At 42.8% G+C, this 27638-nt stretch overlaps 1 protein-coding gene across 1 annotated transcript in view; it reads right to left on the reverse strand.

Moving 5' to 3' along the window:
- ANTXRL (ANTXR like) overlaps positions 1–27638 on the reverse strand; it is a 56168-nt gene that overhangs the window by 5569 nt on the left and 22961 nt on the right. Inside the window, exons 11-17 of the mRNA XM_058810490.1 lie at positions 25623–25692; positions 24460–24538; positions 21405–21500; positions 20729–20767; positions 17559–17657; positions 16368–16535; positions 15149–15229 (exon numbers count right to left, since the gene is read on the reverse strand). Of these exons, the coding sequence (XP_058666473.1) occupies positions 15149–15229; positions 16368–16535; positions 17559–17657; positions 20729–20767; positions 21405–21500; positions 24460–24538; positions 25623–25692 (632 nt within the window). The remainder of the gene's footprint in view (positions 1–15148; positions 15230–16367; positions 16536–17558; positions 17658–20728; positions 20768–21404; positions 21501–24459; positions 24539–25622; positions 25693–27638) is intronic.

Here is a 27638-nt window from a genome sequence, read left to right on the forward strand (position 1 = left end):
TGATGTCTGTGCTTTGAACATTACACTGGGATAGTACATGTGTCTTCTGTGCTGCAGTGTGGAACTGCAGAAACACCAACAAGGTGTGGGACTTGCACAGAGGGCTCTCCAATGAGTGTGTTTTCAGGATGGATGTGGGATGCAGACAGGCAGGACATGATGGGAGCACTGTGTGTGGAAATGTTTAAATAGGAGTAGCTTGGATTTGAAAAAAAAGCAAGCATTGAGGATGCCCTAGTCAAGTAGGGGCTAAATGCAAATATATCAGGGTTTCCTTTAGCCAAAATAAAGCTTTGCATGGGTTCCCACTATCCAAGTTCCTGACAGGAAGAAAGAAAGATAGAGACCCCAAAGACCACCTAGCCTCTCCTGTGGGAAGCAGCCAGAGGCTCCCAGGTAATGCAAAAGCAACATGGCAACCTCAGTGAGGCACCTCAGATAGGCTGCACGCTGGAATCAACAAACTAAATTCAGCTTGAGGTTATAACAATATCCCCTGAGCAAATCTGGGGAAGGATTCCAAATATAGAAAACTTATCTCAAAGCAGCTGTAGATCATGATCATCCCCAACTACCAATAGCTGTGGCAGCAAGAATACAAAAACCCACATCAGTCACTGATTCTCTTGGCTCAGTGCTGCCTGGCACGAGAAAACTCTGAAGGTGTTTTGAGAATGAGCTGAGTTTCTGTGGCAAACTCACAAATCACAATTTCCTCAGGAAATGAGGCAAAAGCCATCACAGCAGAACCTCAACTGTTTTGTTGAGTGACTTCCAATGTCTGCACCTTTGTTCATGAAAACTATTTCTTTAGAGAGAGGGTAATCACTTATGTATGGCTTCTATGAAGAAAGGAAAACAGTGTTTCAAAAGAAGCTTGTGTAAGCTCCAGAGCTCAGAAAATGATTTTACAAATGTACTAAAACCCAAAGGGTACCACCCTACCACTTACTTGGACTGAATGGCTCTGGGCTTCCAGAGCTCAGCTGCAGACACGAGTCGTTTGAATGGACATGTTGTTGCCTGCACATGAGACACACTCAGCAGGACTCTGTCCCAGCTTTCACCATCACAATTCACCACTACACTTAAACAACAGTGTCAATGAGTAGGATAAAATTCTCTCCTTAAAAATCCAGGCTTGCTACGCCAGACTTTGGTTATGAACCAGGTTCATGGCAATACTATACTGGGGCAAGAGCATTTGCATGGAGGCAAAAGCCAAGGTCTTGGTTACTTCTGCAAAGACAAACCATTGGATCAAAAAAGCCAAGCCAATGCTTTGCTCTACTCCACTACAGAACTCAAGTCCTCACCAGCATTGCAGCAAGCAGCCATCCTTTCCAGCTATTTGTTTTCTGCTGTGCTCCACTGTATTCAGAGTCCACTTGGAAATTCAGCAGTATTTACTGACACGCAATGAATGTTACAGATATATTTAACAGCTAAATATTAAATTTCTAAAATTTAATATTTTAGAAAACTCAGCTTTGATATTTATAAAGTTATGAATTTAGAGCAGCTAAATAATCAGTCAGGATGAAAGAAAAAAAAAGACTAAACAGAAAAAAGGTCAGAGGTGCTCAGATGAAATGCACCGTATGGGCAGGGAAAAATTTAGGACAGAACAATCTCCCTCATAGTAAATGCAAAGCTGCAAACCCAACACTAGTGCTTTTGCCTACAAGCCTTTCCTGCCCCTCTGTTGTGTCTCTCTCACAAACATCAATTCCAAATATATTCATAGTCTATAATCAAAGGGGATCCCATAAATCTGTTTGCATTACTTTCACTTCAGTTAAAGTGATAGGCGACGTCAAACTGCTGCCAGTTTCTGCCACACTCACTGATTTGTCAGACAGATGGGTAATTTAAAGGCCATGCGCTGCATTGTGTCATGAAAAATACGGTTGGGTTGGGAGAGTCTGACAGACAGAGGCCTGGATGATCGATGTATGTATTGTGACACTTCCTCACAAAAGATTATCAGTGTTAGCCTGCAATCTCATATATCAAAGACTTCTGCTGAATACTGGAGCAAATCCTCCTGAGCACTTCAAGCAGCCATTGATAAAATGGGGCCAAACTCTAAGCCAGTGTCAGGATTAACAGCTGAAAAGGGAAAGGAAAGAACAAATGACAATAAATCATAAGTGATAGTTTGGACTTATCAAGTGTATTTTGTCAAAGGATTTCTAGGTTGAAGAATTAAGCCCTCCACACATCACAGTCTCCTTATAACAGAGTGCCTCTGTTTTTCTACCTAACATGCACATCCCTCTGGGGTTAGTTTATTAAAAAAAAAAAATCCACTATGTTTCTCAAATAAACATGCTAACCACATGATTTTTGATATTCTCTGCTTGAAAGAATTAAGTAATTTCCTTTCCAAAGGCATATAAAGGCTTTTAAACCCTGGGAACACAGACAGAAATTAAGTACCCTGCACACTTATCTCTGCTCTTCCTTCACAGAGGATTAATGGGGATTAAGAAGCCACCACCACGTTACTAGTAGTAATGGTACATATTTTTCCAGAAGCATGGAACACACCAAGCGTTTCAGGGAAGGTGTCAGAGCTGCAAGGTGCAGCAATACCAGGATGATGCCAGGCACCCCAGCTGTGGAAGCTGTGTTATTGTGCTCTGGTGGCAGATGATGTGTGTGGGGCCAGCCCTGCTGGCTGGGCCCCGCGCCGCGCTCGGCCATTCAGGCACCAACCGAAGGTCAGCAGGGTGCCATATGGAGCTACGCCCTTGCTGCAGCTCACATCTGCACCCTCTTCCTCATGCACTATTATCTTGCCTCCCCATATGTCCATCCACTTGTTAGGCTCTTGTTATGCTGCTTGCCAAACTGGCTTTTCAAAAAGTACAAATACTGAAGCAGTGGGATCTGCCCTCGTCCCGACTCCAGCTTTTATCCCAGTGTAACAATCACATGTGCAATTCAGGCACTTTGTACTTCCAGGCAAAGTCTCCTCGACCACCTAGGATGTGTTATTGTGTGTGGTTTAAGGGGAGCAGGAAGGGAGGAGCCTCCTGAAAGCCACTGCCTCATGTTGCTGGGCTATCTTCATCACAGTGCTCACTACATCATTCCCCAGCACTCATTTCCCCAAAATCCTTAGCTACTACTCAGCAAGTTTTCAATTGACAGAAATGACTGCTAAAGAATCCAGGCAATTCAAAGAGTGCCATGGGGAAGTCTCTTCACCCATGATACTAGGAATACTTCAGCAAAAAGAAGTTTTAAAAATTTTAAAAATCCAGGCCATCTGCCAGTAGCTGTCCCTTTTCCCTCTTCATTTTAATACATGCATTGTTGTTTAACAAAAATCAAATCTAGTTTCATCACTGTGCATGTCAGTATTCGTGTACACAAAAGTATGCCTGTTTCTTATTTTTAGCTACATTGGTTGACCTAATGAAAGGCATCCTTCCTGTTATAAATTTTGCTTGATTTTTCATTCCCTCTTGGTTTGGCTTACAGAGTCCAAGTGCTGCAATTTGGATTTCAAGAGGTGTTTATCTGACTGAAAGAGTTAGCCTCACTTTACTAAATTTTCTTGTCTTTGATCTTTTAAGAATATGATACTTGCATTTTAGAATGGAATAAAATAAGCTATTTAAAGTTTGAGCATGGCCATTCAAAATACTAGACTAACAAATTAAAAATGAAGTTGCTCCCAGTAAGGAAGTATTAAATTATTAATCATTATGTTATAATATTTCTATAGTTTTATAATTTTATTATATTTTAAGTATTTTAATAATATTTAAATTTAAGTAATTTTAATAATTATTAATGGTTATTTACTATAAGTATTATTTAGGATGCTGAAATCCAAAATTAATATAATTTCCTTGGTCTCTCTCTCCAGTTTTGTTATCTGTTTGTCTGTGGGATGAATCTGCCAGATTTCTATGGACCTGGTTCATCAGCACGTAGCTTCACTTCCTAAATATCTCTCAATAGTTCAGTATAAAAATGTAGCTCTAAATCTCAAAAGAACAGATTCAGATTTGATGCTACTTACAAAACCACAAGAGGGAGCATAAACAAAAAGTCACAATTACTTTAGCTAAGTGAAGGCTTTGATTCACAAACCCAGAAAACAATGAGACAGACACCATTAAAGACCAGAGACTTTTGGGAAAATTGAATTTTGGCAAAATTAGGGACTACCCTGTCTTCTAATAAAGAACCAGAGTGTTGTAGCAGAAACACCTACACAGAATATGCTAAACCAGCCAGTAGGGGAAACTCATTTATCAGAGGTAGATTATGGATACAACACCTGTACAGTGAAAGAGATGAAGCAAGGTGGTACAGAGTTCCCAATATTTGAGTTCCCTGGGCAAGTGTCAGGATTAGCAGTTGGCTCCTCAGCATCTATGAGCATCAGCCTTTGCCAAAAGCTTCCTCACACTGCACTGCTTCACGCTGACTGTGCACTCAACATGTCATGGCTCATTAAAACCTTCATGGATTTCCTGGGAATTGCACTGATTACCCTCCAGCAGACAGGCTAGAAATTAGGGAGCTGCTGAAACAGTTTGTCATGTAAAACCCAGGGCTGCCTGGTTTTCAGGCACATACAAGTTACTTTTACTAACTCCTGCTCTTACATTTGGGACTCAGATATCATTTTTGTGTTGAAAAATAAAGTATTGGAAATGCCAGAAATTCCCTTATCACCAGTCAGGTGACTGACCACATTTTCAGGTTAATAAATATGCAATTTATAATTATTTTCTAATTATATTATTAAATTATTAAATTATAATAATCAAAATTAATTATATGGTGGTTATTTCATTAATCATTAACAATTATTTTATTAAATTGTCTTTAATTTTTATATGAAGCCACTTTAGGTTATCAGGGTTCGAATCAAAACATTAAATATCATCAAGTTAAAATATTTGTTTGCACAACAACCTGACTCTCATACATATATTCCAGTTTAATAAGTCCTCTCTTGTTCATAAAAATTTTCTGGGAAGCTATTTGGCACTCAGGACTAACACCTATAATGATGGTAATCCAAAACTATGAAGAGATAAGAGAAAATGGGGTTGACTGAAGAGAAGATGCTTTTGTAGGTAAGGTCCAGTAAAGTGGCAGTGTCCAGCAATGAGAATGTAATAATTTCCTTTTGTGTTGCATTTAAAAAAGAAAATAAGTTCACCCATTCTTTTCCCAGTGTATTATCAGGCCTCTTCCTAAGGAAGCTCCTGTCACTTCTGCTCCCTCCCTTCTACGATGGAGTTATTGCAGGGGAGGGAAATCACTGCACTGTGGGCTGTGAATCACTCACTCTAACAGTCAGGACCCAGTAATGCCCTCAGGCACATCAGATAAACTCAAATAGAGAATTACAAAATGAAAATGCAAATGCACAAGGATGATCCTAGCAGCAGCAGCAGCAGCAAGCTCTGTTTACAGCACAGCATGAGCAAGGTGATGCTACCAAGAGGTGTGACCTACTGGGCTCACCCACAGTGCTGCTCATTGCTAAAGGAATTAGCCTGAGCTTTAGGATGTGGGAGGTAACCCAGCTTTAAACAGGATACAGATCCTGACCCAGGAAAGGGCAGTGATATTTAAAAGCAGCTGAGGCACGCATGAATCCTTCACAAAGTCCACAAAAACCCTCTTATAAGTAAATAGCTGCTTTCTCTCCTTTTAGCAACCAAACTAAACCACCCACAAACTGGCTCACAGGAGCAGCCCAGGAGACACAGCACAGAAGTTAATCCCTGCCTCACAAACTCTGACTCCCAAACAATGACATCCTGCACATGGGCCAGGAGCTGGGCACATGGGGACAGTGACACACAGCTAAGCTATTCCTTGGGCTGCTGGCACATTCAGGACAAAATCCATTGTCTTGGCCCAGACATGGCTGACATTGCTGCCCAAAAAGCTCCGGCAAGATCCCTGAGCCCTCTCATAGAGGCAAAGTGGGACCAGCCGTGTTTGTAAATAAGCTGGGAGGAAAAAAAAAATCCTTCCAAGTGTAGTATGCCCTCAGACACCCTGGCTGTGGGGGCCAAATAGCTGAGAAAACAGGATTTATGGCATGGGGAAGGGATGAGAGAGCACAGGAGGTCTTCTTTTGACACTCAATGTGTGACAATCCCATCCAGGGATCCCCCAGGGACTAAGGGAGGTAGGTTGCTAGGACAAACTGACAAACAGATCCATGGCATGCACTGCACATAATAGCAGCAATAAAAGTTCATATTTTGGTTCACTTGCTGGCCTAAGGAAAAGTCAACAGCAACCAAAAGTCTTAATTTTTCAGGTAAAACAAATATGTCAAAATAAGTTTAATTTAGGCTTGAAACATGTGTTGTTCATTTCAAATAATCCTTGAGTTTCAGACAGAAAAGGTGTTTCAAAACAAAAATTGAAAATATTGAAACTTTTTCAAGGGTATATTTTCAACTTCAGCTAATTCTACTAACATGAAAAAACATTTACAGATTATCTAAAGGAACAGTTTAAAATCAAAATAAAGACAGTAATAAGGAAAACTGTGTTCAATTCTACCAGGCAATTAAAACAGGAGCTGTTTTGCAGTAAGATTAATAGTTGCACTATCCCAGGCTACTGTAGCTTCTTTTACCAGAATACTGAGAGTTGAATACAATTAAGTACTGACAGTTTTCCCAGACACACATTTGCACTGTTCCCAGTTCACAGTCCCAGCTGAGCACAGCACTGCTTGAAACAAGGGGTGGGTCTGCTGGGAGCAGTCTGTTCAGTTAGGTTGGAAACAAGTGCAGGAATACACTGAAGACAAGGGGGGCTACTTCCAATTTACCACTGGAGAAAGTGGATAATAATGAGGAATCTGAGGGAGGAATAGCTCAGCCAGGGAAATCAGACTTGTAAGCTAGGAGCAGTACCCTTAACCAAAATAAACTTTGCTGAACACAAGCCCACCATCCAGCTCTCTCATGCCTGATACCACTTTTTCAGCTTAGGCACACAAGGAAAGAGGCACGAAGAGCCCACCCCAGGACAGAAGACAGGGCCATTCAAATAATATGCATCACACTCCATTCAGCAGGAAACTGCATGCTGCTTCCAGCCCTGCCTCTGCAAGGAAATGCAGCAATGGGCTACAGACATCTCCTGAAGGAATGGCCAGAGTCACAAGATATCCTGCAGGAATGCACAAAACATCACATGTCTTGGACCTTGCTGAGGCTGTGGCTGAGCTAATGCACAGTGCAGATCCGTAACAAAGCCTGTTGATTCTAAGCCCTAAAAAAGCAGAAGTGACAACGGGAACAGAAGAGTAACACTGGACATAACCAAGGTCTACCAGGTACACCTTACATTCAGTATGAATCTCAGAGTATGACCAGACCAAATCCCATCCAAATCTCAGAAAAGTATCTTAACCTAAGCCTGCACTCACATGTGTTTTACTGCCTTCCCCTCTCCTGACAGCTTTTATGGATGAGGGTCCCAGAGTAGAGGAAGCAAGGAGAGCCACTGTCAGGTCACGTCATCTACTCAAGGTTATGCAGGGGGAAATAATGGTATTTACAAGCTGAGGACTTGTGACTCACATCCCCTGTTTTAACCACAGCACCACACATTTCCAGACTTGAATGCTGACCAGACTAAAATGTGGTTCAAGAAAAAAAAACACAACAGTGGTTGCTTTGCAAAAGATTTCCCTCTTTCCTTTGGTTGTTTTCAGGGAAGAGGACTTTGCATTTGTCCATCCCCTAGAATGGGGAGGGCTTTGGAGCACAGCAACAAAGGCAACAAACATTTGCTGGGTGCAACAGCCTCAGCCTTGAGGTATTGGTGGCTTGCTGGGAGTAGCAAATAGGCCACAAAGGACCATAACTGATCTTGCTCAAACTGCAATTAAGTGTCATCATGCTTTCCTGAGTGAATTATTTGACTGTCTCTCAAGAGCAAGCTGGGGTTATTGTGTACACAATGTTATTCACCTGACTAAGGTACAGAATAATGATGGAAACTCAGAGATTCCTGGTGGAAATGCTTATTATTTTGCCTTGCCTCAGTCAAAAATGTAAGATCCTGGCCCACAACTCAGACAAGCTGCCTCTTAGTGTAAAGTCTGGAAACAGGCACAACTATCACCAGTGCTTCTCTGGGTAACTGGCCCTTAAATGGCTCTACTGCTACCTAGAGCAAGCAGATGGTAAATCCACAGTTCTCAGCTTTCCCTGTGCTTATCTCACATGGATTATCTTCTTCTGGGATGGGACTCATACAGTTCATTTTCAGTGCTGGCACCTTGACACAGCACAGAAAACCTCTTCTCCTGCAAAAGCTCCTGTGTTAAACTGAATGGCAGATTGCTGTGGGACACAACTACCTCACTCTAAGAACGAACACACTAGAAAAGCAACCTAAGTACCAAAGTCCTGACATGGAACTCAGTGTCCCATTTCAGGTATGCCAGAGACCTAACACTATGCAAACAGATCCCTGCCATGTTTTCCCTGTGCACCTTGCAGTTACTCTTTTCCATGAGCACTCCATTGCCAGTTCTCTCCTAGGAACTCTATTGCACACCCTGCTCTCACCTCAGCAGAGTCAGTGGCCTGTCCCCCAGCAGTAGAAAGAACCCCAAATACACCTCCTCTCATTTTCAAAGCTCAACTCAGAATGCCTGGTGCCAGCATTGCAAGAAGGGACACTGCTCTTGTTAAGCCTAACTTTAAAGTTTCTGTATATCCCACTCCTTAATAAGCCAATGAAGACTGATTTGTCTTCTTAGGCAATTAAATTCCTAAAGGGTGAGGAAAGCAGAGGTTTATTCACATGGCAAAAAAAAAACCCCAAAAAACACAACAACCAACCTGAACAATTTTTAAATGCTGTAGAAACCTCAGTGTTGCCACAGAAAGCACAAGGCATTTGCTGTCCTGTTGTTCCTATCTAAATTCCTATTTATATTCCAGACTAAAACTGGTACATAAAGCTGGAATGTTCAAAGCAAGATTAGGTTCATCTCGAGACCTAACACACACAGATCTAAGCTCTTCTTGCTGTCTAGTGACTTTTTGTTACTTGTATAGTGGGAGATTGTGATTTGGGTTTTTTTTCTGGTACCACAACATGAATCACAATAATTTCTACAAGAACAGAGACATCTGGAAGTACAGCTCCTCTGAGCAAAGTAATAAGGCAATACATTTTGAATTTTAGTTATCATTCTGTACAATAACTTTAGTGTGAATAATAGTGTGAATACATCCTCTTACACAATATTTTTTATTTCTGCAGCTCAAACACCATCAGAAGGTCACAGCATTACACATTCTGCATAATTACTAGAAGTATGCAATGTAAGCAGAGAGCTAAGGAAGGCTGGGGAGGTTACTTTCTGCAGTGTTACCCAACTCAAAGACAATGAGGGATGCACAGATCCCAGAAAATCAACTGAAACAGTCAGATGATGCTCAGCATTGACCCAAGGGTGCTGCTGAGAAACAAATAAACACATTGGCTGCAGCATTCCTGTCCATGTGCAAACTGTGGATCTGTACATGCTGCCCTAGTAAGGGCGTGTGCATTTGTGCACTTTTCCTCTCAAAAGAGGTGTGCCACCAGTACTGCTAAAGCCCAAGGCAGCCTCCAGGCTTCAAGTCAGGCCCCTGGACACACTGTAGGATTGTGGAGCATCAGTGAAGTGATGCCTGGAAAACTGTGATAACACAAGAGCCTGTTCCCCCCATGCAGACATGTCAGAGCTGCAGTTAATGAGGGATTAACTCACCAGGCCTTATCCCAAAGACATGTTTCCTATATAAAGGCCCTGAGAATCAGAGTTGATGAAGCTATTCCTTTATCATAAATATCAGAAAAAGAGAAAAATGGCACATATGTTTTAAGACTAGAAGAAGAGTCCCCTTTCTACCTAACAGAGTCTGTCTACTAAGTGCTCATAGTACCAGTAGGAACATGATCTCAGCTCCTAGAATTTACTCTTCACCTCACTCATTCACTGTACAATTGCAGTAGAACAGAAGTGAAGTAACTTATGCAAGCTACAGCCAGTGCCTTAACCATGAGGCCAATCCTTCTTCACCCTGTTGTGTGCCAAGTAACACCAGCCCTGGACTTGCACTCATCCTTCACAAGAGCCCCTTGCTCCTGAGCATGCCTCTGGCTGCCAAAGACATGGACAGGCTGCTGGTCTGACCTGGGTGCAGACAGGCAGCATCCATCCCCAAAGTCTGTGAATTCCTCCTCCACAACAGAAATAACACAGTCCTGGCACAAGTGAGGGGTAATGCAGTATGTGGGCTTCTTGTAGGACAGGAAATTCATTAGTCACTGATTACATGTTTCCAGCTGCAGCTCTCAACATGTCCTGGGAACTGTGCATTAGGACATTGGTCCCACACCACAGAAAGGGAGATTTTTCCCCCATGCCATGTCTGCTAAAGCAGGAATAAATCTTAGAGATGCCTATGTCCTTTAAAAAAAGAAGAAAAAGTAGCAAAATGGGAGCTAAACGTGTCACATTTTCATTGAAAGTGACAAAGTGAGATCACCCACTATGGCAGGCAATGCCCTCATCTCTTTAACTTTTTCAGCAGCTTATGAAGGTAAAAAGCAAAGGGAGAAAAGCCCCAGGACCAGGCAGCAGCCACTGATAACTACAGTCTGCAGGAGCTCAGGGCTGCTTTTCCAGCCCCCCCTGTAGCTCTGCCAGTTGTTGCACGGGTGATTACAACACATCTCCAAGCAAGAGGCAGGGAAGCCTATTAGAAGCCATTACTGGGTCTGGCAGAGAAGCAATTAGAATAAGCTGCAAATAGCAGCAGCACGTGGGCAGCCAGCGTGGCGTGACAGGTGGGTGCTGCCATCTCCGTGGGCTGCAGTCAAGCTGCTGACCACCTGTAAGTAGCAGCTAGAGAACAATTATTAGTCATTAATAATCCATAAGCTTGGTGTCCCAAATGCCTGGCAGAACACTAAACCTCACAGCTGTAAGGAAGGTAAATACTGTGTTCTCATGATTATTTTTGTTGTTAGGAAAACTAGGAAAACTAAGGCACATAGATGTCATGGTCAGCATTACAAGTAATCACACAAAATTTGAGGGTAATCAGACCTTCTGAGCTTCAACAAACCTATTAGACTAGGAGTGATCACTCTGAAAGGGAGGCACAGAATAAGGAACCCATACACTCCTCATTTCAGAGGCTGCAGTTTAAAATTGCAGCTTCTCTGCCTTGTTCAAAGTCACACCATAACTCAAGGGTGGGAACTTGAACAGATCCAGAAGTTCTGGCTTCTAAAAGGACCAACAGCTCATAGTTTGTGACATTTTTGGCTGCACAGCAGCCTGCTTCTAGTCCTGTTCCCCAGGAAAGGACTTTACATGTACAAACCACAGGGTAGTACCACTAAGGCATTGCTTTTTACTAAGTAAAGTCCCAGGGGAATGTAAGGGGATGGTGACAGCAAAATCCAGTCTACACTCCCTGTTGCAGCTACAAAATTTTCAGTGAAAATAATGAGATCATGTTTTAAACCTTTAAAGTAAAGGATCAATTCTGCCTGAGGGGAAAAATGTTGGGGTTTTAGTCAAGGACTTTGGTAAACCAAGCCTCTAAGAATTTCCTGCATCAATCAGTACGTGCTGAGAGGCAAACTGGAATGGAATTGCTGAAAGCAGCAACTAACAGACCATTGGAAAGCACCTCCCCTTCCTCTCTGCCTACACTGGGGCTTGCAGTGTTTACCTGCTGCCATTGGTAACAGCCCCCTTCTGAACTGTGAGGCCAAGGCAAAGCTTGAAACTCACCTTTCACAGAGGCTACTGACAACCTGCCCTGCCAGCTACTGGGGTTTGTTTGGATGAAATATTTCAAGACAGCCAGACACTAATATTTCCCAAACTCCAACCTTCACAGCAGTTGCTGCAAGCTCAGAACCAAGCTCAGGAGAACGCACATCAACACAGTGATGGGAAAGTCTTCAAGAAAATCTGAACACCTTGAGCAAAAAAGAGCTCAATCAGGCCATGTGGACACCAACATACCCCTGTGGCTGGATGAGCAGTGTCCCCACCTCAGAGCTGTCCCTTTCCTGGGCCAGAAGAGTGACTGCTGGTCCTCTAAAACACAGATTTCTGAGCAAGGACGGGAAGAAAGCCTAGCTCTGAGGGATCCACCGCTGCAGCAGTAGCACAAATGCCTATAAAGGCTTCACCTTTGTACACTCCAGCAAGGCAATGGGCCCAGAAACCCACCACAGAGCCACAAGCCCTTTTTTATCACTCCTCTCCTCTGCTGATGCTGTCTGAGAGCTCAGCAAAACTCCATGCCACAAATAACAGCCTAGCTGCTAATGGTGGGGTAGAGCTAAGTGTGTTTATCCCCTGTTGTCCCATCCTGGTGCAACAGAAATTCCTGCTAGACATGACTTGAGGAAGTCAAGCTAGAGGGATCCTGTGACCCTTTACTGAGGAACTTGCCAAACCAAAATATTTCAGTGCTGGTGCTATGACATGAATGATACACTCTTGAATGGAGACCAAGAGGAGGAGCTGTCTGTAAGAGCCAAGCAAAACACTGTGGGCACACAGGAGAAGGAGCACCAGAGCTTGTGCCTGCATGGTTTTCTCTAAATAGGCAGTTCCAAAAAGCTCCTGTGATTTTCACAAGGATTAATACAGCCTATTAATAAAATCTTGCCTAATAAATCATCCATCCTGAGATCCATTTCTTGCTCAGTTCATGGAAGACATGAGCCAGGGCAAGGGAACTCTCAGAGCTTCAGCCAGCTCTGCAGGAAGGCCACAGCCCAGAGCATGATGCTACCAGCAGCTCAGGTCCTGCAGTGTGAGAGGAACAGGCTAACCTGGGGACCAACCACTGCTCCCAAAGACAGGAGTGCAGGGAATCAGTCTGTCTCATCAAGGACAAGGGCATGCAGACATCAACTGAGAGAGAAAACGAGGAAGGAACCACAGAAGGAAACAGAAGGCAATGTCTAGGGCAGGAGACCAAGCAGGGCACAGGTAAGGAAAAGAGCAGAATGGGGAATGGCAACAGGACCATGATGAAGGAAGAAAACTAGATGGATGGACAGCTATGAAATGACCTTAAAATTTAAAAAAAAGGTGCACTTAGACCCCACCAAGAACTCTTTCCCCTGTTCCCTCCCCTCAGTCCCTAAAAACCACACAAACCAAAGCGAGCTCTCACTCCAACATCACCCTACACTCCCTGGCCTGTGGATGAACACCATCTCCCCAGCCCCACGCTAAATGCCGTGCCTGCTGCCAGCACAGCCGGCCAAAGAGTGACCTCGTCCTGCCTGGGCTGGGGCAGAGCTGTGTCCTTGCTCCTCGGGCTGCCAGAGCTCTGTGCTGCTGCTCCCTCCCAGCCCTGACCTGATCTCCCAGTTCTTCCCCCACCATGATAAGTGTGCACCCGTGTGTGCGCTCACATTTACTGACCTGCACATACAGGTGGATTTGTACACAACCTCCAGCAAAAACCCAGCTTACAAGGAGGCAGTTATCCACTGAGAGACTGCTACTAGAGATGTTACTCAAAGAACAAATAATAAACTTGTTCCTTTCTGTGCTAGTTCTCTCCATGAAATACAGGCCTGTGATATTTTTTTAAACAGCAGAAGGCTGTCTAGTTATATTCTTGTTTCACTTTCAATATTCTTCAGCCTTAGTTAATTTCACAGGCCAGAGAACAGAGATGATTCTATGATTCCACTGGATCTGGCTCAATAGGATTCTTTCCACCCTATTTCCCAGATGTACATTTGATTTTTCTTATGTTATCCCTGATACAATAATCCTTCAGCTTGATGTTTTACATTGCCTCTTTTCAGCCCCTTGTTCTCCCCACAGCAGAGCTGGAAGGCAAGGAACTGAGGATCCCTGTTCTGAGCCAGCCCCCTGCATGTTCCTTCACTATGCTGGCTAACAGAGGCTCTGTTGTGCTCTGCACTGATAGAAATGTCCCAGCCAAGGGAGTGAAAGGCAGAGGACAGATTCATATTATACAATGTTAGTGCTATCAAAATACAGCTGGACCTAAAGAGCCTATTCAGAAGCTCTAGATCGTGCTTAAAAAGTAAATAAGGTGTCTCAAGCACAGCTGCCTTGAAAATGCAGCTTAGTGAAACATTTAAGACCATTTTACAAAGTAGTATAAGAAGCTGGGTTTGTTCTCTTGGTTTCCTTATGTGTCAAAAGAAAAATGGATGAGTTTAAACTTTAAATACTGATGCCGCATGGTTGAGTAATGACTAGACAAATGGCTTAATATTTTGCCAAAAGCATAAGACATGCAACTTACTGCCCTAGCTGATGCAAATTAGAGCTACTTTTAAAGTCTGTCATTAGGTGTAAAAACTACCCAGGCAAACAAGCCTGGGCATCTGCACCAGTCCTATCCCCAAAAAAGCACTTTATGGACCCTATTGCTGTAACTATAATCCCCTCACCTGAGAGCCAGGGTGATGAAATGCATGGACTCTGCCCACAGGGAAAGAGAGATGCTGTTGTGTCTGCTTCGTTCTCACGTTACAAAGAACCATCGCAGAAAGCAAAACCTTGATGGTGAAACAGCTCAAAGCAGCAGCACTCAATTCTTAGGGAGTTGTTCCCTCAGAATAACAAAATAGAGACAACCATAACAGTGCCAGGCTCACATAAACTGTGAGAGCTCTGAACCAAGCTATTGCCAGTGACCCAGGGACAGTACAGAGACATCTTTGTGGCTCTGAAAAGCACAAACTCCCTGCTGCCTCCCAGTACTCCTGACCCACTTTTGGCCAATAGACTTCACCAAGGCAGGACATACTCCTTGTCTATGTGTAGGAGATTACTGAAAAATGTGCCTGCACACAATTCAACCAACTTGTTCTCCATTAACCTTACTATGATTTGTTTTTTCATCATCTGTACAGTTCATGATTTTGCAATAATCATTGAACTCCATTACTTAATCTAAGAAACATTGAAAATGTTTAGTTTTTAGCTTTAGGGCATTGTGAAAAGAATCAAGCTTATGAAAATAAAAGAGATGGGCTGATTGTGAGAGAAGAGCATTGCTGCTACTACCAGAGGAGTGATGCCAGTGCATTTGAAATGCCTTACCTTATCCCCTGGCTGTGGTCTCATAAGAGAGACTTGGTCATAGCCTCGTCGAACCAAAGCCCACAGTGCATCAAGTTTACCCTGCAATAAAAAAAAAAAAAAGGAGACAAGATATGACCAAGAAATGTGGTAAAAATAGCATGAGATTAAACAACAGGTGGGTTGCTACAGCTTTTCTGCATTAAGCTGTCTGCACACACACTGGTCCTGTACCCTGGCCTCTGTATCCTTTATCTGGACAACCAGAAGAACCTCAGTGGAGAAATACCAAATATGCAGGCAGGATGAGAGGAGATTACTGTGAACTCCCTTAAGAGGCACAATTAGACAGGTGTTACTTTAAAGCACTAACCTTTAAATGTTACAAAAGGCAGAACAAAAGCACGGTACAGATGGGAAGAGAACTGAGGCATAGATGAACAGCCAGAAGAATACCTGCCTAGGCAGGCTTTAACATTCACAGATGCTTTCCAGAAACATTCAAGCACTGTTTAACTGATCTGTGAGTAAGCAGGGAAAGGAGGAACTCATCTCACAAAGCACTGTTTTGGGACATGGTCATAGATTCCTGGGATGAGCAGAGTATGGCAGCCTTGACTGTGCTAGCCCTCCAGCTTCCTTCTCTGCAAGCAGAGGTTACAGCTCTTCCCTGCCTTTAGGTTGTGTGAGGATGCATACATTAAAAGACATTGAAACAACAGATATTATAATGACATGGGAGAACTGAGGGTGAAAATATGGGGAGACTGAGTGACTTGCCCAAAAACCAAACACTACTGTCTTGTGGTTGAACCAAGGGGAAAGAGATCTGCATCCCAGCCCAAGCCCTTAGCCACAATGCAGTCAAAGCAAGGACAGTGCCCTTTATCTGATCCTTTTCTATGCTGCCTTCAGATGGCAGAAAACAGCATCTGTCGTCCCTAAGGTTCAAGAGATCTGCTGTTGCACCCCAGGCAAGAGAACCTGAAAAGACAGTGTGAGCTGAGGAAAGGAAGATCTCTGCTTGTGCCCTCTACTCTTCTCAAAAAATTATGGCAACACAGTGCCAAGTGAAATACACATTCCAAAACCAGGCAAAGGTGAGAATTAATGGCCACTTTTCTAAATAGTCTCACTCAGCTCTGCTGAAAGAAAGGCTGTGCTAAGGAAGTGGGATACAGTATCACAGTATCTTGCAAGATGCAAAAGACTTGCTAAAATGGAAGCTCAGACACATTACCTTGATTGGAGTGTACCATTTTCGCTGGGAAGGTGGTTTTCTCACATGGGGCTTCTTTGGCTTGGGTTCCCACGGTTCATACTCCTGTTCTGGCAATTTAATAATAGCATTTTTGGGTTTCTCCAATTTTGCTCCTTCCTCTGTCGACCCCTTGTCTCCCCATCGCACCTGATGTCAGGAGAGCACACTGTAAGGAAACACTTCAGCAGTCCCCACCAGCAGGTGGTTCCCACAGGTAATAATCTAGTTCCCATCAGATGACCAAGTGCTACCAGAATTAAGTCAAATTTATGAAAGCACTAAACTCCTACCATAATCAGAAATACACATTTAAGAATAAAACAGTCTAATTCAAAAACTGCTGGAACTACCAGCCTTTGCACATTCAAGCAATCTAAGGTGTTGTGGGAATTCACAGCATCTGGGGCAGATGAGAATCATTGAGGTTGGTAGGAGCTCTAAGATGATTGAATTAACCCAGCACCTACTATACCATACCTCAAGTGCCATATCCACACATCTTTTCAACACTTCAGGGATGGTGATTCCATCACTTTCCCAGACAGCCTGCTCCAACTCCTAATCACCCTTTCAGTGAAGAAATTCTTCCCAGTATCTAATATCTTAATATGTGATTTTGTTGTCTGACTTAGCTCAAGCAGAGAAGTGACTCTGCATTCAAGAACAGTATATGATCCATGGTGTCACAGTCAGCATACATTCTCAGCATCAAGGATAAAATTCTTCCAAGGAAAATAGTTAAGGATATTAAGATGCAATACTTCATCTACAGTCCTGCAAGAAGTTGCTGAGAAGCCACAGAAACCAGGCACTGCATAGACAGCATCCTCAAAAATAAAACCAGTGTAGTTTGCCTGAATTTCCTCTGACAAGAGAACTGGTTGCAACTGCACCAAAGGGTTTGACTCACGAGATTAAAACTTCTTTTGGTGCTTATCTCATTTCTTAGCCTTCAAATTTTCTCTGGCTCTTAATGCTAGATTCATTTAATTATTCATGCAAATGACAGCAGCTTGATGCCTGTTACTTGGACAGCAGGTGTGAATTAGGTACACAAGCCCTGATTAAATCCCAGACTCCAGTCCTCTTCAAGAATCACATGAAAACACAGTGCAACAGTTTTCAATTCAATGTGCTGGGGTTTATAGCACTAAAGAATAAGCCAAATACCTCCATCCTCTTAATCCCACCAACACCTCGGCCTCCATAATAAGATGCATCCACGGTTGGCCACTTCTTCTTTGGCAATCCATCTTCATCATCTGAGTCCTGTGGGAAACACAAGGAGATATTAATGCTGCTCTCACATAAAAAGCATAAACTGCGGAAAACAGCTGAACATCCTATGGTCCAATCCTTGGATATCTGGCTCTGTATTTTATGCTTATTTGCTGACAAAAACCAAGGAAGTCTCTTGTCTCTGCAGGTGCAATTTTAATAGGGAAGCCAGAGAGGATTGCCTATTCCTCTGTCCGGGCTGTTTTTATTTAATCAAATATGCATTGAGCTCCAAAATCTCCACTGATTTGTAAGGAAAGGCAAAGTATAGATGAATTGTACATAAACTGGCTTGCCACTGTGCTATACAGAAAATGCAGTGATGAGTTGGCCCAGAGAAATAAATTCTTAATTGCACTTTTAGAAGTTAATGTCACCTAACAGAGGAAAAAAGTGACCACTGTTGAGTTTTTTAACATATGCATCAGATCCTTTTCTCATGGCAGCTGTAACCAGTAATTCTACACTATTTGATGCTTTGTGGAGTCTGGCTCAAGTTGTACAATTTGAAAAAGGATTCAGACAGGAGCATTTCACAGTTGTTAGGGCAATCAGAACCAGAGCAATCATAAAGACAAAGATTCCTTTTCTGGAACATGTGAGAGTCTGAATCAGGAATTAACTTCAGGTTCATTTTTCTGTTCTTGCCTAACTAAAAGCTGGCAAATGGTTCTAGTTCAACAAGCCTGGGAACACATCTCCAGCTCTATCATCTTGACGATTTCTCAGACTCCATATCATTACACTAAGTCAAGATACCTGAAAGCCCCAGCCTGACACTCTCCAAGTACACACATAGCTGAGGAGAGGGCACAACAAACCTCCTACAATATTTCCTTCATTCCTCAAATAACTGTACCTCATGCTTATATGCAGACATGCATGCTGGTCTTGGACTGGCCATGCACAGTGCTCATTGCTACTGTTCCTCAGTACAAGCATGCTTCTAGAAACACTACCTGAACTTATTTTTTATTAAAAAAACCCCAAAAAATTAACTAAAAAGCCAAATACTATAGAGAGATGTAAATTACTGTTACATCACTAGATGGCATTTTCACAAAATTGCCCTACATGTTTCTATTGGAATGGAAAAGGAATTAAGAGCTCAAAAGACAATAACAGCTTTTTGAAACCAGGCTTTAATTTTCGTTTGTATTTACCTCTTAGATTATGCCTTGGAGAAAGGTTTTTCAGTGGCCTCTCAGGTACAGCTCAACAGGTCAGCTCCTCCAACAAATTCTTTAGTATGGCCAGGCAAGACTAGAGCTGACATTTGCATTAACAAGTAAGGGGAGTTTGAGTTTGGGGCTTTTATTGTTGTGGTTTGGCTTTTTGGTGTTTGTTTTACCTCTTTTTTTTTGTTCCTGTTATTTTGTTTTATCCTAAATTGGGAAAATAAACATACAATGAAAGTATTGTGGTTTGGTGTTGGGTTTGGTGTTGTTTCAGTAAACTTTTTTTTGAGAGTACAACAAATACACAAATTTTATCCCACTTTATGCTAATCTAAACCAGTACCCAGTGAACTGCATCAGTGTTTTAATATTTGATTTCACTGTGAACATGAGTACTATTTAAGCTATTCTGCCTCTTCCGTGCAAGGTAACACAGATTGCAAGTGTTCATGTCTAACAGTTCTTACTGCTGGCAAGCCTGACTCTAGCAGGACAGAGCCAACAGCAACAGCTGATACTTTTCTAGTTGATAAAGGATTTATACCAAATATCCCCTACACTGTACACACAGCAAAGTAACATTAACAGCTACCACATGGAAATCGAATGCTTGTGCTTTAGAACAAATTTTACACACCTATATTCAGTTTAATAGTAGCAATACCACACTGTATCAGCTGAAGGGCAGGTCACCATACCTAGGGAGCCTAATAAATACTAAATGTAATGGAATTCATCACACAGTTACAGTTATTACAATGCATGATTATTACAACTCATGCTGGATAAAGACAAGGCCAAGAAAAGGGATGGATAACATCTGTTTCTGTGTTGTTCCTGGAGGCTTACATCAGTTAATTCTCTTTGCATTTAAAATTGCAAAGCATCTGGAACTTCTGCAGGGCTGTGATGCTCTCTGAAACCTCCTTCAAATGCAGCATGGCTGCAACTGCAGGCTTTGTGATAGCACTAATCACACAAACCCCAGCATGAATTCTGGTGTGCATTCTGAAGTTAAATTGTCACAGTGCTGCTGCTCAGGACAAGTAGCAGGATCACATACACGCTAGTGGTGGCCTCTAGCAACCTCAAAACAGCAGCTGTGGTTTCCTCCCTACATTCATGCCAAGTTACAGCAAGTTAACAGTAAACTATAAGCTTCTCTTGTGGGTTAGGCAAGTATTTTTCCATTATTTCATTGTCTATGCCTAGGAAAGAAATTAAGGCAGGCATAGGTTTTCTCTGGAGGTGCTTTTATTTGCTACTATTATTTTCATGAAACTAGTATGGTGAGACTAAACTGAGGTCAGGGTCAGTGAGTGACTGTCCCCAAAAGAGCTAAACACAATCCTGCCTCACACAGCTCAAAACCTAAATGGAGAAAGGCTAAATGTCCTTCCAAAGGTCACTCTGCAGAAGAGCCACAGCCAGGGCAGGCTTTGTCTCCCCTCCTGTAGCAAAGCCACAAGAATGTGGCCTTTGCTGTCCTTTTTTCCAGCTGCCAGACTGTTCCTTACTACCAATCTGGGCTAAACTCCTGCTGAGAACAATGGCAGCTGTACTGGAGGAGGGACAGCTGTCAGCACAGCTTGAGAAGCAGAGATTTGCTTACACACCTGTTTGATGCACAGCAGAAGGAACAAAATACCGTAGGAACTGCTGGCCTGTGGATTTTTGAGCTATGCATCCATCACCCTGGATGGAAGCAGTTCTGCTGTACGTATATAAAGAGGCCAGGAGGCAGAAATAACTGTCCTGACCCAGAGCACTTCCTCTCACAGCCTTTAAGGTGTCATTAGTACACCTACAGGGCTGCCATTCCTGGGCAGCATGGCACACTACAGTGCTGCAGGCAGTGCCACAGCTCAGAAATAGCACACTTACAGGCTCTGGAGGTGGTGGTGGAGGTGGCTCCTTGATCACCTGCAATAAACAAACAATGGAGAAATCTGAGACAATGGCAGGGTTCATCCTTCTCAATAACTATGTCCTCCCTGCTTTCTTGCCCATGTCACAAATGAGTCACTCTGCTTCATTCCCCCCCATTCAATCCTCTCATTAGTCCCATGGAAAATGAGCCCAGATGAGATGAAAAATACCATATAATTACCAAGTTAGTGCAAAGATATTATCTCAGAATCCGCAGCTCCTCTGAATAAATTAAAGAAACCCCAACAAACAAAATGCAAAAAAAACCAACCCTAACTCTTGTCTTTAAAGAGGACCATAACAGCTTGTGCACACATTAGTAAATCAATTCCATTACACTTTTATGCAGCAGGTTTCAAAGCTGGTCTGAAGGAGATCTCAACCCCTACAGAAACTTAAGTCACATCCATGAGCTTATTTAAAATTCTCATTCAATGTAAAAGTCACATAGGCCTTGAAACAATCAAAAACCCAGACAAGAGTAACTTCAACATGCACTTTAGGCAAATTGTTGAACCAGGGCTTTACAAATGTGGCAGTTTTTTAAAGCAAGGTTAACCACCCGCTCCAACACTTTAACTGGCAAAGACTATATGAAAACAAGTCAAGAGAATAAAAAGACTTTACTTACCACTGTGCAGCAAAGGGGCCAAAACCACCACAGAAGAGCCAGAGCCAGCAGCAGAAAAAGAATCAGAAGAGCAATGAAAAGGATGGTCCCAGTCAGCTGCAAACAAGATGATTATTTCTGAGTTACCTTTATATGCCTCAAAGAAGGCAGGAGTTCTGAAGTTACACACTTAGAGTCAGCTTTCCATCACTATGAGGTCTCAGATGCCCTATCCTCAGACTGTACTGGGTTCTGGAATGATACTAACTTTAGCTCTGATGTTTAAGCCTTTTTTTTTTTTTTTTTTTAATATACACTGGGAAATGAAACTTCTTCAATGGTAGATTTCCAACATTTGAGAAGAGGTTCAATTCACCAGCAACAGAGATATCAGGGAACAGGAAAAACTTATCAGGAAACTAGAGGAAAGCCTGGGGCCTGTCAATCAGGCTGAGGAAGGAGGAGGAAGGAGGAATTGGCTAGAGAGGAAGCTGTAAGAGATTTTCAAAGGATAGGTGGAAGGATAAAGGGAAAGAAGCCAAATTCCAAAAGTGATTTCTATGTGATAAAGTCAACGAGATTCACCCTATTATACTGCAACTTGCTGAATTTCCATGACACCAGAAACTGATGCTTAGCCCCTTCTTACAACAGGGATTTCCTTCACTATTCTAAGTGCATTTGTTTTGCCCTCACACAATGAAAAAGCTCAGAGTGGAAAGCACCAACTGGTAAGAACTTTGCAAAGTCTGGGTGAGATCCTGAACGCCCAACTTAGATCCCAACTTAGATGGTACCTAGTTCTCTCTCAGGCCAATTCCTAGAGCTGCCAGGACTCACACATTCAATAAGGGACTAACACAAACACAGCTCCTACTCCATGCTTTTAAACAGGTAACCCAGTATCCCATATCTGAGTCACAGCATTGCCATCCCCACTTTGCTCTTTGGCTTTTGGTTAACGATGCAACAGACCCACCTGTGTTAGGATATACTGTCTGGCTCACCTTCTTTTGGCCAGGGAGCAGCTGGATTGCCCAAAATGTGCCAAATGTCCTGCTCAAACAAGTCCTGTTAGAGGACACAGTACCCAGCTGCAGTTCAGTGCTAAGCCCCCCTCTCTGTCCCTCCCATGGCCCCATGTACAACTAATGCATCTGGAAAGCAGATACTTACAGAGAAATGAATTCTCAGTAAAGCCAGATTGCTGAGTAAAAATCAAGCATAACTTTAAGAACTATTGCTGCACTCCTTAAAAACAAATCCAAATACAGTAGCAATGCAGTACCAGTGCTACTATTACTCCAAACACACATTACCTCCTTGTTTTGTAGCCTTTGTTTCCAGGCATTGCTTTTCCCATGCTAACTGCACATATAAATTGCTGAGACATTTACCAGCAATAGCTCAGGAGCTGCTGGCAGCAAGAAGCTAAAGAGTCTTCTTTTAATGATTTTAATGACACAAAGCTCCATAGTGAAGGTGGACTTTGAAAAGAAAATAGCAGACTTCATGCAGCTGAACAGAAATAAGCAAGGGGATCACACAGAGGCTTTTGGATTATAGTGAAGATACTTACTGTACAGAAAAGACAGAAGGACCAGCTGGGGAGGAGAGCTGAGCAGGCCAGCTGACTGCCACCCACAGAAAAGGAAACAGGAGGGGAAAGGAAATGGAGGGAGTCTCTAAAACGAGAAGAGTGAAACGCATGAAATTAAGACAAAGTTGGAAACTGAACTGCCAACCTTGCTGCTTATAGGACAGAACAGAAGTAAGACAGTATTTTTCTATCAGCTGCAAATCAGGCTTCCTGCCTCCTTCACATTCAATCTGCAAGAGGCTGGTCAAAAACTGTCAGATTGACATGACTGGAGATTGGATTCCTCTTACTATCCTAAGGCTACCAAAAGGAAAAGCTTCCTCCATCCATGCTCTGGCCTTTAGGAACCCTGGTTAGGGTTGACACTTCAGTCTTCATCAGAAATAGATTACATATGGGTAACTAAATACATCAGTTAACACTTGTGCAGACTTGAAAGGTTTTACTGTACCTGAGGTAAAAGAGTGGAATTAAATGTGAAAATATCAGTCCTCAGTATGGAAAATTTGGAAGAAAGTTTTAGCAAAATAGAAATAATAGCATAAAGAAACAAACACATCTCTGCTGTATTGTGTCCCTACAATCCAAGCTGTTCAGGATTCTGGTGTGATATTTCTCACCCTCACTGCTGCAAACATCAGAAAATTAGATTTACAAATTACAGTCGCCTCTATGTGCATTCCTGCCCTCCTGTTCTCCAGCTGTCAAAATGGCCAACAATGATTACAAACCAATATGACAGCATTTGGCACAGGCTATAAAAGTCCTTTTGACACTAATAACAATGATACAAACTGCTATCAGGTACTTCAGCCAGCTTGATTTAGACCACAAGCACAAGGTCACATATTTAATTACTGTACTTGCTCACACCAGCTCTCAGCACTGCCTATTTTTACCCCAAGGCAAGAAAGACAACTCCTCATCTATTAGTCAGTTTCCTAATTTTGTTTATTTGATTCTAAAATCAGATTTTGATAAAGGATCACTTCTAGCTGTTTGTCCCTGACACTCTACCTGGTCTTTTTGACCACATGATGCAGGAGGCATCATGTCCTTTCTCTCTGTGGCCTTTCCAGATAGAAGTCCTAAGAGTTGTGCCTTTTACCTTAAATCCCCTCAGGGACCCCAAGGCTCAACAGAGTGCTGCCCCCTGATGCTCCTGTGATCATTTTCTCAGGTCTCCTTCTGTTAAGATCCTAGTTTTGAGGATCTCACTCCTGAGGTAGGAATGGGCAGGGTGCCTCTTACTCTAATTTTTTACTCAGAAAATCTATTATGATCTATCCACCATCAATATCAATTTGACCTTAAGCAGCCCTGGTTATTTTCCCAAGAGCTGCTGGGATCAGTCAGTAGCAGTGACACAGAAGCTGCAGAGAGGTCAGGCTCACTCAAGGAGGCTTTGCCTGGAGAACAACCATTTCTTTGCAGAGTCTCATGGTTCCTCTGTCAAGCCCCATTGGAGTTACTCACACAATGTGTGCTGGTGATGCTGACAGAGCTGGAGATGAACGTTAGCCCGTTGTTCATGCTGACTTGTAGGAAAACCACCCTAGAGCACAAAACAGATATGTTTATTTTTAGTGTCATCTTTACACCCATTCTTACCTTTATTCTGTCTGTGTTTTAACCACTGGTTTATGAGTCTGCATGGATAGTGGGTCCTGATGAGTCAGGGCACTTTCATGGCCTCAGGCACTTACCTGCATTTGCCTCCCTGCTTACCCAGGAGCCAACCTTTTTATGTTACCTTAGTTGAGCAGGGACATATGCTTTTTATTAAAAAAACGCATCCCACCTGCACCAGGACACTGAGTCATAACAGAATGCCTCAGACAACAGCAATACTACTGTACATAGCACAATAAACTTTAAGACTTTTTATTTATTTAAAGAAACCCTTCTGTTAATGAAACAGAGTGTGTTCTTTCGAATCCAAGCAAATCCAGAACCCCTGCACTGAGATCAAGAAGGGTAAAACCACTGAAATGCCAAGTGAAATTCAAGAAGAATCTTCCCTAGCCATTCTCCAATATCAGAGAAAAAAAAATTAAAGTAATAATAAAAAAAATTACAAAACCCCACCAAATTAATTTCCTTCATCTACAAATACAAAAGGCAAAGGAGCCATTCACCCGTAGCCCCAGTACAGCATTTAAGCACCCACAAGATCACCTAGGGAAAAGGCAGGTTGGACATTCTGCCATGTCTCCCAGAAGTCTACAGGATTAAAAAGGCTGAAAAATATCAACTCTAGGCATAGCAGAGCAAAATTCGGGAAACAACATATGCAATAACAGCAAAGGAATTCAAATCAAGCATCTCCTTTCAATCAAAATTAAATGCAATTGTCTTGAATGTAATGAACTGTCTTGAAACAGTCTTTGGTCTGAAACAACAGGATATAGGAAGAGAGAAGGAATCACCATTCTGTGATTCCATGGTATGGGGCCATGGTCCAAGAAGATCTTTGGTTAAATTGTGCTGAAGACCCAACACTGAATAGAGCTATGGTGGCTCATATTAGGAAAGGATTTGGTACAAAGGAGATGGTTGCAATATGACACACGCAGAAATTTATGACATCTTCACTCAGAAGTCCACCCTCTCAACACATGCTGAAATGCAATACTCACTGTCCAGCATCTTCTATCACAGGGGCAGGGCAAAGCAAGTATGTATCATGAACATAAGTCGGCTTTTCATCTGAAAGGAAATGGATACAACTCTCAGGGATGAAAAAATTAAACTGTTTCAAGCAGGCCACCCCCTTGGGAAGTGCTGACACCAACGAAAGCCACAGATAAACTCAATATATTGGCAAGTACCAATACTCCCCAATGGTGCTGATTACAAATCCAAGTACTAGAATAACCATTCATGTTGATGCCAACATCATGCTATCAGGCTAGAGATACCACAGCTAAGAACTGGACATTTATCTCTGTTCCTGACAGCAGTGATCAGCCACTTGGAATTCAGCTTTGAGCAGTATTCATCATGCCTTTCTGAAAATTATGTGCAACCTCTACTCACACTGAATAGTCCAACCCCTCAAGTTACTCAAGGGCTCAAAAGTGAAGGCTCAATTTTTGTCTACCCATGTTCAAATACACAGAGAAGAAAATCCAAGGCTGCACTGTCTGAGCCTAAGAAAAAGGAATGAGAGGGATGGGGTGGAGTTGAAATGGAAAAATACTGGGGGGGAAAAAACCAAACCCAAGAGATGGTTGGTCATTTACAGGAAAGAGGCAGAGAGGGTTCATGACTGATGTTATCATGAGGATCTGCTCTGCTTCTCCTGAAGCCAACCTCCCCTCTGTGGCAGCATCATCTGTAAACAGCCCACAGGTTGTTTCTAAGGGTTTGGTGAGGCAGGGTCAAACACAAGGACACACATCTTCCCACCTAAGGAGGAAGCATTTCACTGCTCCAAGATTCAGCAGTGTTAATCCTGTCACTTTCAAAAGTCACATCCAGAAAGCCAAGTCCTATGAATACAGACAGGAGGCCCAGCAGTAATCCTGCACTGCCACTCCACCAAAGGTGTGTAAGCTGAGGCACAAGAGCAGACACACCACTGCAGTGACTGCAGCTTAGCTCTGAGTGGCCAGCAAACAACTGTGCTGCCAGCCTGGAGATAGAATGGTCTACCCAAGGGAATAAAGGGCTGATATAGGCTGCCATCTTATTTATCCTTTTGAGGCTTGTTTACTCTTTATGTAGGAAAAAAAATTAACTCAAGCAACAACAGATGTAAGAATTGTTCTTTCATGCTTCACCCACTTCAAGCACATCTGAAGACAAAACTCCCCTTCCATGCAGAGATGAGGACATGGAAATGTGGTATGTTTTAGGGAAGGAAAAAAAGGCATCACAGATCAGCATCTCATCACAACATCTGTTGCAGACTTAACCCAAGGAAAACAGCATGGATTTGGAATGGAATCAGAGTAGTTTTCCTCCTGTGTATTTCCAGGCTCAGGTGAGCCCTCACTGTGTGAAGCCCAGTCAAGGTGCTAATGATTGGGGTCAGGGAAGAAAAAGCAAAAAAGTCTAACTGATAAACCACACAAAACAAATCCTGGTTAAAGCATATCTGTGAGTGGAATAAATGCAAGACCACCAGAGCTGACTGACTGCAGCATCAGCATAGACAACTGGGATGGGAAATGAAGGAGCAATTCATGTGTTCCCTCTTGTAAGTTAATTCACTGCTTGGGAAGGCACTAGTCTGGCCACGACAGCATATGAAAGCCTCCACTGTGCTCAGGCCACAAGGGCAGCATATATGAAATAGGAGCAGAGCTCCTCTCCCCACACCATATTTCACTCTGCCCAAAATACACAGCTTCTCAGGAATGAGAGAGGACTGCTGAGAAACTGGACACTCCATCTTTTTTGGCCATTCAGTCCTTTGCCTGGCTGCTGAGACAGCAAACAAAAGATCCTGTTCATCACAACAGGACAGGGGGTTTCCATGTTACACAGTGACTGTGATGGGACCAGAAACTGGTGTCAGAGAGGAGCAGAGTGCCTGGGAGGCCTGGCTTTATGGCAATTGTCTCCTGAACTGGTGACTAAAAACTCTGAAAACACCACCAGGGGATCAAGATAGCAGTATTTCTTTTTACTGCTGATGGATAAGGGAA

Source organism: Ammospiza caudacuta, chromosome 9, assembly GCF_027887145.1.
Source record: "Ammospiza caudacuta isolate bAmmCau1 chromosome 9, bAmmCau1.pri, whole genome shotgun sequence".
Lineage (NCBI taxonomy): Eukaryota > Metazoa > Chordata > Aves > Passeriformes > Passerellidae > Ammospiza > Ammospiza caudacuta.